General features: G+C 45.0%; 1 protein-coding gene across 10 annotated transcripts in view; it reads left to right on the top strand.

Annotated features, from left to right (window-relative positions):
* OPHN1 (oligophrenin 1) overlaps positions 1-12,806 on the top strand; it is a 127,936-nt gene extending 115,130 nt beyond the window's left edge. For all 10 annotated transcript variants that reach the window (XM_045029532.1, XM_045029536.1, XM_045029535.1 and 7 more), the window contains 6 exons: positions 3,714-3,861; positions 4,559-4,870; positions 7,660-7,825; positions 9,280-9,330; positions 10,269-10,319; positions 10,857-12,806. In XM_045029532.1, coding sequence (XP_044885467.1) covers positions 3,714-3,861; positions 4,559-4,870; positions 7,660-7,825; positions 9,280-9,330; positions 10,269-10,311 — 720 coding nt within the window. In that variant the 3' untranslated portion in view covers positions 10,312-10,319; positions 10,857-12,806. The remainder of the gene's footprint in view (positions 1-3,713; positions 3,862-4,558; positions 4,871-7,659; positions 7,826-9,279; positions 9,331-10,268; positions 10,320-10,856) is intronic.
* The last annotated feature ends 1,703 nt before the right edge of the window (positions 12,807-14,509 follow it).

Raw genomic sequence — 14,509 nt, 5'->3', positions numbered from 1 at the left:
TGTTAATTAAGACAGACCTCCACTTCTTTGCCTTTAATTTCTGCAATGATAAGGTTAAGCTAGTAATGTTTTATTAGACTGAGCTTATAAATGCAGCTTCAGTGTCTAAAATATCTTCAGCTGACATATAAGCAAATACTTCAGATGAGTTTGAAGTAGAATAGATATATTATTTATACAGTGCATTATGAAGACTGTAAGGACAAGGAAATTCACTAAGTCAGTTTGGGTAATTATTGCTTCAATAGCTTAAATTTCCATGCCACAGCTAAATTAAAAATGTGGTTCCTCTGGAAATAACTCCTGTTGCTGTATGAACTTTAGTGTCTCATGCTGAGATTGGGTCAATATCATATTTCTGAATTATTTAAATTTGTTTTTCATTTCAAAATACACAAAGCAAGCAGGGCTTGTGTCAGCATCTTAGGAAGCTTTGGACTGGTGCATATTTCAGCAGCACTGCATATTTCAGCAGCTAATAGTGCCAAAGAAACCTCCTTGGCATCAAGGCAAAGGGAACACTCTGGACCTTCGTATTCTAGGATGGAGAAAAAGTATCGCCATCTGCAAAGAACAGAACCACTGGAATCAGAGTCTGTTAAACATCAACAGCTGCTTTATGTCACAGGATCTTGAAGGCAAAAGATCCAAAACCAAGAGATTGGAGTTTGAAAGAGATTCCTGAATTCAGAGAGGCAGCTGTGTGTGCATACAGCTGCAGGGTGTGGAATCACTCATGCTGAATACAAAGAGAGATGGAAAAAAGCAGGAGCACACGCCCAATCCTAACAAACAGCATTTGTACCAAACTGACTGAGAGTTTGAGAAATGATTAATGCCACTGAAAATATTACATCCCTTTACTTGCTTGGTCAGTAGAGAGAGATCATGCTCCCTACTGCTCATGTGCTGGTACTGTATGTTAGACCTTTGGGAGTCTGATTGCTGAGACGCCTGGGACCTGTCATCACTTTTATACATTCTGCCAGGTCTTCATGACCCAAGAAGATTCAGGAAAAAGAAGCTGGAGAGTGTTACACTGTCTCATCCCACTTGCTTGACCTCACAGAATTTCTCTTGGTTTGAAAGAGGAAAGAAATCAGTTTTCTAACAAATCCCCAGCTGCCTGCTTGTACCAGCTTTTGGGTCTGTTTGCACCATCAGAGCAGCACAAAGGTGGTGGAGCAGGGGAAAAAGTGATTATTCCGTCTCAAACATGCATGAATGACCCCCCCCCCCCAAATCCCTGAACAAAGAACAGGTGCAGAACGGGCAGTCCCCACGCAGTGAGAGTCTCCTCTCCAGTGACAACATGGTTCAGTCTCCAGCCTTCATTCATTTTCTGTTCTTTCTGCCAATGCTGCTATCAAAAGAGTCAGTTATGACATTTTTTACGATTGGGATTCTTGTCCGTGACCAGCAGTGCATTCCACACAGGCCACCTAACTGTCAGATTGTAATGATTTTTGGTCTCTATCAACTCAGGCCAAGTTTAGATCAGTGATCTAAAAGGGAACATCTGTGTATCCCCTTACAGTGTCCCTGGGCCATCCATTCCCGGCCTATACAATAACAGAGCATTTAGGGCCCAATCTAATCCCCTGTAATGTCAGTGGAAAGAATTCAATGGCAGTTGGATTGCAGCCTTCATATAGTATTTTATGTCTTCAGAAGCCTGTCCAAAGGTTAATCAATGCTTCTTCAGCTGTGAAGAAAGCACCTGAATAAATGAGAGCAACTAAATTAAAACCAGCCCAGGTCAGAAGTAAGGGCTGGATGACCGGTATGACAGGGAACCCGATTTATTAATCAATGATTGTTTAAGACAAATTAGTAACTGAGTGGCCATGGATCTGATGGTTTCTTTTGATGCTAATGCGGGGGTTGTTTGAATGATTTCTGCAGAAGATTAAATTAGCTCTTCTCAGCAAAACTAGTAATTTCTCATCAACTGTCTGCTTTGAGGCCTGGTTAATATGCCCTGCCATCATGTGCAAAGGCATGTTTTTATTAGCATTGTTTTATAGCACTGTCTAGTTTAGCATTTCGGTTTTTGAAGTGGGTGCGTGCAAAGCTGCATAACAGGAAATCTGTCTAGAAAAAAGCCCACACCAAGAGACATAGCAGCCTAGTGAACACAGTTAGTAATGCACAGCTTTCCCCAAAGCTCAGTGGTTGTATTGACCGTAAGTACAGCATCTGGCAGATCCTCAGCCCTGCTCCACCACCTTTGTGCTGCTCTGATGGTGCAAACAGACCAAAAAGCTGGTACGAGCAGGCAGCTGGGGATTTGTCCAGCACAGGAGAATTCCTAGGTGCTGTAGGACTGTCCATAGCCAGCTCATATGCTATCTAGGGTGGCCAGGTGCCTGGTTTTTGACCGAAAAGTCCAGCCGAAAAGAGGACCTGACCGTGTCCAGTCAGATCTACTGACCGGACACCCAAAGTCTGGTTATTGCAGGCAAGGGAGGAGGGGAGGCGGCAGGTCATCACCTGCACCAGCCCCTACTCAGCCGGGGCTGCCTCCTACCTGTGTGGGGCGGCTGCAGCTCCCAGCCCCGGCTCTGCAGGCAAGTCCCTCCTGACCCGGGCCGGGTGGTGGGTGGGAGGGAAAAAGCGGCAAGCAACAAGAAAGAGGAGTGGATAGGGGCAGGGCCTCAAGGGGAAAGGGCGGGCAGGGCCTTGGGGAAAGAGGCAGGGCACAGGTGGGGCCTTGGGGGAAGTAAGGGGGCAGGGGAGGTTCCAGCACTCCTGCTGCAGTGTCCGGTTTTTAAATATTAATCAGTTGGCAGTCCTAATGCTATCCCCTCACCTGGCCTTGGTGCAGAGAGGGCGTGACTAGAGCATAGCTGCACTGTAGTGACCCCTGGCTCTCCTACCAGCCCCATGGGGACAGGGGAGAGAAGTATTCAGCCAGCATAGTTTAGAGCAACCCTAACCCAGCTCTAAGCTAAGCTGGGGGAAGGGTAAACTTAACACCAGGATTGCTGAGCTGCACCTGGCTCCTTTGCAGCTCCCCTGGTCAGCTGCACCCAGCGCTTATTGGACTGTTTAGGACTGATCTCTAGGTGTGTACTTTATCCCAGTGAGCTGCATTTCCCTTATTACCGGGCTCTTGAGTCACATGGCTTTGGGGTGGGAGTCTGTCCTTTGGGAAGGGAATGCATGACTCGTGATCAGCAGAGCTTAAAACATAGCAGGAGCTTTGCAAAAAATCCAAAGTTGACTCTTTTTGGATTTAAATGATTAACATTGCCTAGCCAATGATAACAGTAATAAGAGGTTGTCCTTCTATAACACCTTCCAGTCCTTTACAAATAGTAATAAATATATCCTCACAATACCCCCGTGAGGGAGGGAAATAACATAATCCCAATTTTACAGAGGGAAACTGAGGCACAGAGAAGCCAACTGAATTTCCCAGCATCACAGATGCATGTCGGGGTCAGAGTCAAGAATGAAACCCTAGTCTCTTGGCTCCTAGATCTGTGCTTTTAATCCAAGACCATTCTTCCTTCCTGTTCAGAGCTTTGAATCTTGATGTCAAATGTAGCCCATTTGAGGACGTCTTCTAGTTAAAAATCTGTTTGACTAAGGGGCTCAGGGGAAACCCCAGGAGTCTGGCCTGATTGGCCCAGTATAGTGAGTATCAAATAACAATAGAGCAGAGGATCAACGGAAATCATGTCCTTCTAAATCCCTCTTCCCTACAGATCTACTCCAGCCCACCTGAGGACAGTGCTGCCCCCCCAGTGCCTCCTCCCAGGGTAGCTGCCCGAAGGCACAAACCCATCACAATTTCCAAGCGCCCGCTGAGGGAAAGACCTGTCTTTTATGGTGGTTCCCTGGAAGAAAATCAAGGTCAGTTCAGCTGTTCACTGATACCACCTCAGTCTCCAGCTCTTGCATTTCTCTTGTCAGCACTGTACGTTGGATCCCAGCTTCCCACTCACGGGGGGAGGGATGGATTTGAAACTGCAGCAGCAGCAGCATCACTTTTCCAAGGGCATTAACGTATGGGGTGGGAAGGGAGGTTGTTTGGGGTTTTTGCTTCCCCCAGTGGAAGGAAAGTGGAAGGAGAGTAAATATCTGCATTTAGGCTGCTTCTGATCCAACAGCTCCTAAACTACTTTGGAGCAGGGTTTTCTCATAGCTTGATATTTCAGAGATCTAAGTTAAACACAGTGCTCTTCCATTGGAAAGGGCCTCACAGTTCCACAGATAAAAGTGCAGAGTAATGTAACAGATTTGAAAAATAAAAGTATCTTCTCTAGCACAGCATATGAGATGCAGAGCTAGTGTAGATTCCAGCAGTGCTGAGCTACTGAGTGCAGTCAAGCCAAGAAGATCAGTGCTTCCTTCAAGCCCTAGGATTGACTTACCTTGTACTGACCAAAGCTCGATACCAAGGGAGCTCTTGATGAGCCTGAGCCACTGGCAATTTAAGGTGAATCAAGTGAGGCACCACAAAAAAAATAAGAGCAAAGAACTGAGTTGTTGCTTAACAAACCCCGATTAAAGCATTTATTTATTTATTCCCTTTTCCTTCGGTTCACAGGTGACAGCCATGACCAGACTCCTAATGGCACCGTCATCCCTAATAGCACAGAAGCCCCCAAGCCACTACATCGCAGCAGACTGCCTACACAGAGAGCAGGGGAGGCTGAGCCTCCAAGGCCTGGCTCAGAGAGCAAGCATGAACAGTACTCTGAAGTGGTGGTAGGAAAGCTGGTGTCCAAGCTGCAGGATGGGGGAGCTAAGCTCGCCAACAAGGCTGCAAACGGAGTGGTGACTGGAACCACTGCTCTAAAGACCACCGTTCTCCATGCTAAGAGGCCTACTCTGAGGCCCATGATATACAGCAAGGAGGGTAAGTTTTCTGCTTTGGGAGGTCTCAGCTGACCTCGGATGGAACTCTCGCCCATCTTATTGCACTGCAGAAATCACAACAAACTTTGTGACAAGCACTCCAAATGTTTTGCGTTTTGTCAGACTGGAGGGGTAGGGGGTTTGCAGAGGGAAGTGCTATTTCTGCAATCTGTGTCTCTTTACATGCAGTTCAACAATAGGGGACTTGAGATCAAAACCCTCACATGGACCACTGGAGCTGGACTCTCCTCCTTCTGAGGATGTTCTGATCCAGATCCAATCATCATGCGTTCAGCCCATTTTTAGTACAGACGGGTTTGTAAGCTCAGCCTGTTGGAGGAAAGGACATACATTGGCCTGTGCTATTTCAGAGCTCTATGTACCAATGCTGATATGGTAGACTAGTCCTCTGAAGCATTAGACATGGTGGGAACTAATGCAAGGGTTCGGCCTTTAGATTCAGAGATCACATAGTGGCTCAATGGACTCTGTAAAATCAGAATTCAAATGTGAATAGAAATTATTCAGAACCATCTAAGATGAGTGCTTTAAATATTGAAAACTTGAGTAATTTGAAATATACAAAATGCTTTTAGCTATTTAGGCAGTGCGCTTGCATTTTGTATTTCTCTCAGTGCAGACAAAGAAAATCAATGAAGTCACTTTTACTTTTGCTTATAGTCAGTTTCCCTTTTAGGTTCTTGATGCTGCAATGTCTGGATTCCACATACTGGCAGGGAAAGGTTTATTTCATCTGTTTCCACTGGAATTTTAAAAAATCAAAGAAGCATTTCTATTTAGCACAAATGTGATTAAAAAAAACCAACAACTTGTTTTGGTAATTTAAAAGAATCAATTTGGGACCAAATTTAAGTTGGCATTTTCCATTTAAAATAGGTAAAGGAAGGTGTGGTACTTTGCCAAGATGTACAGATCAGTCCAATGACGCAGATGTGGGTTGTTTATAAAAAAGAAAGATGATTAATTTGTGCATTGACAGCTCTTCCTGTGTTCATGTCACTGCTTGTTAGATGCTTTCATAACCTAATAGCCTTCACAGTCTCGCATTTAGAAAGGAAACAGTAGGCTGCACACTTAACGTTGACTCCTGGGTATAATAAAAAAAAAGAATAACAAGGTTTGGCTTGGTAGCACAACCATAAAGTTAATTTAAATAATACTACTGATCTCATATAAATCTTACCTATGAGTATTAGAAATCTGCTTTTGGTATAATAGGATGGTTTTTACAGATGGAAGTGGGTGAACATAAACTGCTATTTAGCATTTGAAGTTATGATGTTATTATAATGTAACACATTGCATCTCTATAGTGTGTCCGAAGTACACACATTGACAAAATAGGCTAATGCGATTTTGGGATGTATAAACAGTGAATCTCGAGTAGGAGTAGGGAGTTTATATGACATCTGTATTTGGCACTGGTGCAACCACTACTGGAATACTGTGTCCAGTTTTGGTGTCCATAATTCAAGAAAGGTGTTGAAAAATTAGAGCGGGTCCAAAGAAATTCACGAGAATGATTAAAGGATTGGAAAACATGCCTTATGGTGAAAGACTCAAGAAGTTCAATTTACTTAGCTTATCAAAGAGAAGGTTGTGGGATAACATGATCACAAGCTATAAGTACAGAACATGGAGAACAGAAATTGGATAAAAGAGGGCTCCTCAGTCTACCATACAAAGGTATAACAAGTGGCTGGAAATTGAAGCTAGACAAATTCAGATTAGAAATAAGTCACCGATTTTTAACAATGAGGGTAATTAACCATTGTAATATCTTACCAAGGTTTGTGGTGCAGTCTCCATCACTGGAAACTTTTAGAAAACAATCCAATTTTGATTTAAAAGAGATATAGATATAAATAGATATAGTCAAGTTCTAACAGAAATTAATCTATGGCCTGTGTTATGCAGGAGGTCAGACTAGATGACCACAATGTTTGTTCTGGTTTCATAACCTATGAATCAGTCAAAATGCTTCCTAAAGAAGTTAGGTAGTGGCTTGGAAGGTGAGATGGGAAGAGAGAGAAAGATTTAGTGTCTCAGAGGAAGGAGGGAGAAAGGATTTGGAGAGATTGAGTGGCACAAATGAAAGAGCATCTTTCCCCACAACCTTCTGCCAGTGGTGGCAAGACAAGGTAAAGGATGCAGGATGCCAAAGTAGATGGAGTGCAGTGACTTAGCAGGGCCTAGGTTGATAACAGGTCAGAGAGTTTGGATGGAGCGGGGCCATGGAGAGTTTTGAAAAGTATGATTGCAATGCTCGGTTGGATTCTGAGATGGATAGGAAGCCAGGCCAAGGAACTCAGGGTCAGAGGGATAGGAAGCTGGTGAAGGGAATGGATAGGAAGCCAGGGAAGGGGAAGGAAGATCCATGGGGCAGGGTATATATAGTCCAGCTTCCTGGAATAAAGACCTAGTGTGAAGTTTGGTGAAGCAGAGGCTCAGGAAGGTCCTAAGAGGGAACTGCAGTAATCTCAGCTATGACTCAGCATTAGAATTTAATCAGTCTCTCCCTGATTCTGTAGAGAAGCACTGAGCATGTTTTCCATTGGAAAAGCCTGTGGTTAGTTTTTTAATCTCAAATAATAGCCTCAGAGACATTGAACAGGGTCCGTTTGCCATGAAACAGTAATGTCTGCCTCTGTGCGGTTAGATTCCCATACTGCCCCTCTCTCCAACCAGCCTGAAACCTCTGCCTCTTCACAATCTTTTGCTCTCACTCCAAAGCATTGTTGACAGTGTTTGTTATCTTCAACCTTTCAGGTGAATACGACACCTTCACTAAAGCCCGATCTCCTGGAGATAAGCCAGTGATAACACGGCCCCCAGTGAGACCTCCAGACCCTCCGTGCAGAGCTCCTCCATCTCAAAAGCTGGAGCAGAAGCCTGAGCCGATAGCAGGAGGAGCGGAGGAAATGCCTTCATCTGTGTAAGTAAGAGGCATTTCCTAGCAGGCAAGGGATGTGCAAAATGTGCAGAAGGAAAAGGCGAGGTGATAAAAGCCATACAATGGCACTAGTCTAATGAAACCGTGAGCCTTTTGTAGGATAGTCATGGGGACTCCATTTCCTCCTGAGGACCCTCTGTTGTGTCCAGTAACAATGGTGTGAGAAACTTCTAATCACTTCCTGATGAACAAGCCACACAAAAGAACAAACTTTCCAAGAAAGAGTTGAGGCTGCTTGGATTTGTTCTAAGCAAAATGAGGGGGAAGCTGACCACTAATTAAACTGAGCTCTGCTCTCCAATTTCACTTATGTAATAGCTGGACACCAATCCCATTGGAGTCAATGGGAGTGTTCTTATGTAAAGAATGACTAAAGATTTCACCACTGACTTCAGTGGGTGTTTGGCTTGCAGAAGGGCTTCTAAGTGTTATCAGCAAAGAATTCACTCTGTGCTGCTAGCGCTGTAATACCATAACCGAGCTTACATTTTTCATTTCTCTGTCATCTTGTCAGGGTCTGACACTGACTGCCTGATACTTTATCATGGACCTCTATTCTGGCATTTCTTCCCACTCTCCTATAGATCACAGAGTCATAGGGTTAAGATTTCTACCCGCTTTCCCCCCCCACCCCCGCCCAAGCCCTCACATATCCCATTGCTGGTGACTTGCTGTGATGGAACATCCTTTGTGACCACATTAATCCATTTTAAGTACCCAAAAGCCAATGAAGTGTCATGCCCTCCGTGAAACAAGAGGTACGATACCCAATTGTCATGGCACAGCATGAGGAATGCAGTGTCCTTTGGAGAGGAGCAGAGTCTGAGTTCCCGGTGCATTGTGCTCCCAATATATAGTGTCTCTGGTATAGCCCTGCTTGATTTGGTGAATAACTTTCAGTTAAGCAGTGTTATTGATTCAAATCCTGCAATTTGCACTCCTTACTCAGGTCAAACTCCTATTGGTTTCAGTGGGCCTCATGCCTGAAGAAGGATGGGCAAAGGTTGGCCTGTTACTGTTAATCATTTGTTGTGATGCATTTTTCTTACAATTACAATTTGAAATCAGGTCTGTGGTAAGTCCAATGGAGATCATAGGTCATGAAATTAAGGATACAGGGGCTAAAGGTTCTCAAGCCAGTGCGGAGGGGGTTAGGCCACCAGGCTGCAGGCAGTAAGACATCATCTCTAGCAGCAAGCGGTCAGAACTGTGTCCGGCAAGAGCAAAACAAGAGGTGTGAGAGCAGGAGTAGCATCTCTGATCAGACCAGAGAAGGATATTGGTAGGAAGCTATAGTTGACCATCCTCAGTGCTTTCAAATGGCAGCCTGCCTCCCTCCCCTCACCAAATAATTGCTCTTTGACACAAATAGTGTCTCATCAAATAACTGCCTTGTCATGGGAGAACTTAAAGAACCTTGCTGGTTTTGTTTGCAGAGTGGCCTCCAGAACAAAGTTCTTCGAGACAGCTTCCCGGAGGACAAGCAGGTAAGAGATGCCAGGAACTAGGGTGCTTTCACACAAAAACACACAAACAAAAAAGCCTGCACCTCAGCACAGAAGTGACCCTCTAATCACAAGTGGGCAGCACAGGCAGGAGGCCCCCATCTGGGTCTTTCCTAGACTTCAGTATTCCTGGGTAACAGAGATGGTTTCCAACCAGAACACTGCATCTAAGCAAACCAGACTTTGGGGCCTTCACAGTCTAGATTTGAATAACAATCCAGATCTGGATCTGAATTTTGTCGTTTGAGCTCACATCTGCTAGGTAATAAATATTTCTTTGGATCACTGTGTTGATGTGAGTTCAGCTCTAGGCCAATGTATTGGATGTTGTGTTGTATTTCACAATACCCAGTCCCTGAACAGCTTAGGATCATCAAGAAGATGAGACTGATTGCTTCCTTGAATCTGTCCCCTTGGAAGTGCAGAGTATAACCTCCTTATACAGGATTAGACATTAAACTGACACTACACAAAATCGGTTTCCAGTTGGAACTCCACTATTAATGAATATGATGGCTTTGAAGTCAGCGTCATATCCTCCGGTCAGGGTGGGGTGGCACTGTTTTGAAGTAGATGCAGTTCACTCTTTTTTTCTGCTGTAAATTTAGTTCTGAGCAGTACCTGTACATGCAGGTTTCATCTCCCCATTCTCATAGATCACCAGCACCACTGTTCGGTTTTTTGGCATGTACCAAAAGCACAATCATGGCTGTGTGTGGATCTTTGAGAGAGTGACAGATGGGGGATGGAGGGCAGGTCTCTCGTAGCGATGCTTACAATTTCCTTGCCTAGTGTACTAAGCAATATACATTAACCTTGCCCGCCATCCCATTCCTCCTCATAGATTCATGGCCGTGATTTTAGACTTGTTTATTACATTGATTTTCTTTCTCTCCCTTCCCCTATCCCCTCACTCATAGCTCCTCATCACCACAAGGCAGACTCCCGAGTGATGAGAGCTGAGGCTAAAGGTACGTGTCTGTCACAGAAAGCAACCAGCTGCATAATTGTAACCTGGCTTCAGCTGACTGGGTGGAATGGAGGCCACTGGAGGTAGCTGGGAATTTGTAAGGAGAGACTGACATCGGCCTCCTCTCCCCTTCTCCGGCAGAAGACTGGAGAGGAGAGGTCGTCAGAAGTGGCCCATTTCTCTCTCCTGTTGCAGTGTAGCAGGGCAAGGTAGACCAGAGTTCCGTGATTGCCATGTAATCCATGTTATTCCATGGGATGGATTCCACTGGCAGCTGCTGCAGAAGCTGCTGCCTGTTCTCTGTGAACCCTGGCTATGGTCACTACTACTTTGACCTACTGGGCTTTAAGGTAGATAAGTAAGTGTGTGTTTGAGTCCTTGTTGTGAGGGGCCACCCACAAAGTTCATGGCCAGGTGCAAACAACCCCGGAAATAGGGCGTGCTTGGTTCAGGCCTGTTTCTAAGGGTTAAATGATCGATGTGTATTTGCCACCACTGACTGCCTCACACTGTTCACCTGATTGTTTTCTTCTTTCAGGCTTTTATCCGCCTAACCCTGGCTGGCTCCAGGAGATTTTCCCTGCTTCTGAAATGGACTCCCCTGCTCCCCAGACTGTTTCAATCTGTGTGATGTGATCCTGGAGTGCAGCTATCCTGTTGGACACTGCCTGTGGAGCATACCATTGTGAATAGCTCGTGCGGTTTCAAGAGAAGGGGATGACATAGGGGGAAGACCCAGGCCTTGTCCCTGTTAAATTAAATGTTTGTTTTGGGCCATTTTGCCACAGCTCCCCTAGCTCCTGCCTTGGGCAGCATGTAAAGGACGCTTGTCATGTCTAAGGAGGGTGATAAACCGTGAGTCTGACAGAGTGGTGAGAGCAGACCTAATCTACAGAACTGAGCGGAGGGCAGGCCATGGAAGGAATAGGAACGAGCACTTAAAGCAATCTGCCCTCCAACCCTTTGGAAATTCCACTCTGGAAAGACATTGACCGTGGATGGACGTGCAGTCAAAATGCAAGCGACCAATACCCAGAGCTTGGGTACCTGGGTGTGACGAGCTGACATCCGAATCAGACCTTTTTGCTGTTGGAAACTTCTTGCCATTGACATGTTGTTTTAAAAAAAAAAACTGTTTTGAGTGCTAAGTAAACCATGTTGCGTTGTTTCAGTGGTTAAGGCATCAGTGTGCATTACGAGAAAACTCTGTTAACCATATGGGTCCATATCCTGGTTCCACGGCAAGCCAGTGTTCAGCCCAGCATACATATAGCTGTGCAATGTCCAGTCTTCCTGCCTTCCCCCCCAGACCTAAGGCAGCACCTTGCCCATTTCTGATCTTCCTTCCATGCTGCAAGTGGCCCCAAGCCGTTCCCAGGAGCCAGTGGTTCTGTTAGTCAGGTGCCTTTTGTGGAGCTGCTCCCTGATTTCCCATTGCTTGGAAGAAAAGGTTACAGGTTGTTACAAACACCCTTCCATAAAGTTAGTGGGTGTGAAACCAAAGCAAACCTCCACGCCGTGTAGTCCAGCTGGGCCTAGTGCACAAATACTGACTTGCCAAAGGCCCACTGCAGCGTGTGCAGTTCGCTGATGCTTTCAGAGCTGTCTTTGTCGCCTGTCTCTGTGCAGTTAATGTGAAATCCTGCTTCATTAATGAATGTACTTCTGTTTTTTGCGGGAAATGACAGTGGTGTGTGAATGGTGTGCCTGTTCCCTTAGACTGCAGTCCTGTGCTCACAGCTGGCAATCCCAGAGGTGGGCTTGTAGCAGTGGCAGATAAAGGTGGCTTTTACATCATGCACGTAAGCGTCTCTGGGCTTTCAGAGTGTGTGATCAGCCAGTCCAGATCCCCCATGACACACTTTTGTGATTAGAAGAAAATAACTATCAACATTAAAAAAAGTAACCGTCTCTTTAGGTGCGGTTGTTAAAAATGCACAAAGATAAGGTGGCTCAACTGCAAGTGTGGATAATGGAAACTGAGAGCTAGTGGTACAGTGCTTTCACCTGTATCAGAATTACACTAATCTTGTGAGGAATCTTCTCCAGAGTCTATGGACCAATTTCATCTGGTATCAGTGGAGCTGAACCTTTTTAATGCAGGTCTTTTTAATCCAAGGACGGAGGACACAAAACCGCCATTCTGCCACCGAGAATTTAGCCACCATTTTGGCCACAACTCTCAAAAGAGAGAGAGAGAGAGAGTGTGTGTGTGTGAGAGAGAGAGATCAGACAATATTTCCAAACATGCCCTCTAATTTTGGGTGCCCAGTTTTGAGACACCAGCGGCCAAAATTCCTGAAGTCAAACAGAGCTGCAAATGCTCAGCAGCATTAAAACCCAGCCCCCAAGTATCTAAATATTAGTCACTCAGAACGAGAGCCGCCCAGAATCTGAGGCCCTTTTGAAATGTACTCTTAATCATTTTTCCTAGCGCTGCAACTGTACAGATCAATCTTCTGTATGCAGAAGGAAATAAAGAAACAGAGCCAGATTCATTTGTCTTGCAGAAGATATCTGTGGTATGGTTTTTGGGGGACGAATTGCTATTTGTTAATGGGAAAAATAATGTGACCCAGCAGAAGAGGTTTGTTTTTCAAATTTCTATTTAATTCTAAACAATGGTGGGTAGCAGTGAATTAACCGCACTTCTCTCTGTCCTGTGCTCTTTTCCTCCATAAGCACAGTTGTATGCTGGGATGAGGGTGACATGGCTTTAATATGTAAGGTCCTGCAGATGAGGGTTTGAGGGACATTCCCTCATGTCTGTGACCATGAGCAAAGCAACTGGAAGAAAGCTGGGGATTCAGCACTGCTGTTCTGAATTTTAAGGTGCCATGTGACATCAACCATCTGATCTATTTTGTCTTGTAAAAAGGTTAGATTAGCTGTGATGTTCAAGTTTCCATGACGTAAAAACCCAGGACACATGTCCTTCAAAGTGTCGGTGCTCTCCCTTGTTTTAATTACATGAAATGTATTTAAACATTGTTAGCCCTCCAGATGGTATGTGAGCCAGGCCCCGTCAGATACCTTATGTCTTTGTACATTCTGACATGGATCACAGAAAGGGGAAATGGAGCAGACCTAACAAGCCCCATCTAGTCCATCTTCCTACAGTGTTGGTCCCTATTTGTCCCTTTATTAATGCAGTGTCCAGTCTAGCAGAGAAGTCCCAAATGCTGATTTTCCCAAGTCCAATAGGAAAACGTTCTACAATTCAGAAGGGTTTGGTTTGGTTTGGTTTTTCCCTGTTATTTCCTATGAATTCCTTCCTTAATTTCATCCCATTACTGCCTTGGACATAATTCCTAAATCAAGCTATAAATAATTCCTCTTCCTCCTAAGGTGGGTATAATACAACTGGATGAAAACAACTGAGTGCCTTGAACTTTAACTGAATGTGGCAGAAGCCACTAGTGAATTCTGTGCTCCCATTTCACATGCAGACCAGGCCGCGGGGGAGGTGTACAGGTCACCACAGTGTTTGCGAGGGGAGAGGAGCGGAGTTAGCCCTCACCTAGAACCCAGCCAAGATCAACAGCATTGACTGTTAATTTTGTAAGATGATCAAATTCCAGTGCCACTCTCCATGCAGCGAAAGCTAAAGCAGAGAAAAATGAATCTCTGCTCTACCATAGGCCCTTTAATAGCTGTGAACTGGTAAGGGGGCATTAGATTCAAACAGCTCCCAGAAACAGAGGAGCAAAGACACAAGGGTGATTTTTGTGTGTGTATGAAACTGCTCCCCTCCCACAGCTAACACCCAGTGGAACATCCACTGCAAGGGGCAGGTTTTCCTTAGCAAAGGACTTTTTATTTCATCTGGGAAAGTTTAGTTCATCTGGGAGATGGGCCTGAACCAAAAACCGCAGATTTGCTTGTGTATAGACTTTGGATTCTGCTTTTAACTGGGAGCTGCTCGTTGCTTGCTGCCTTTTTCTTATGCTGTGCTCGTTTTTCCTTTCTCTTTGGTTACAGCGGGCAGCCGCATCAGCCTTGGTGTCCTTCAGACATAATTTGCCCCATTGAGCCCTGCAAGGGGATACACGAAGTGATGCTTCATCTTGCTAAGGAAAACCACTAGAGCATTAGAATTAGCCAATTGCAACGAGGAGCTAGTTTCCACCCACTGCTCCACTGACTTATAGCGTGTTTCTCCTTTATTTATTCACTCAGAGTCGCCAGAAA

Source organism: Mauremys mutica, chromosome 9 (assembly GCF_020497125.1).
Source record: "Mauremys mutica isolate MM-2020 ecotype Southern chromosome 9, ASM2049712v1, whole genome shotgun sequence".
Lineage (NCBI taxonomy): Eukaryota > Metazoa > Chordata > Testudines > Geoemydidae > Mauremys > Mauremys mutica.
Note: the sequence above shows the minus strand (reverse complement) of the source record. Positions and strands in the feature narration are given on the sequence as shown.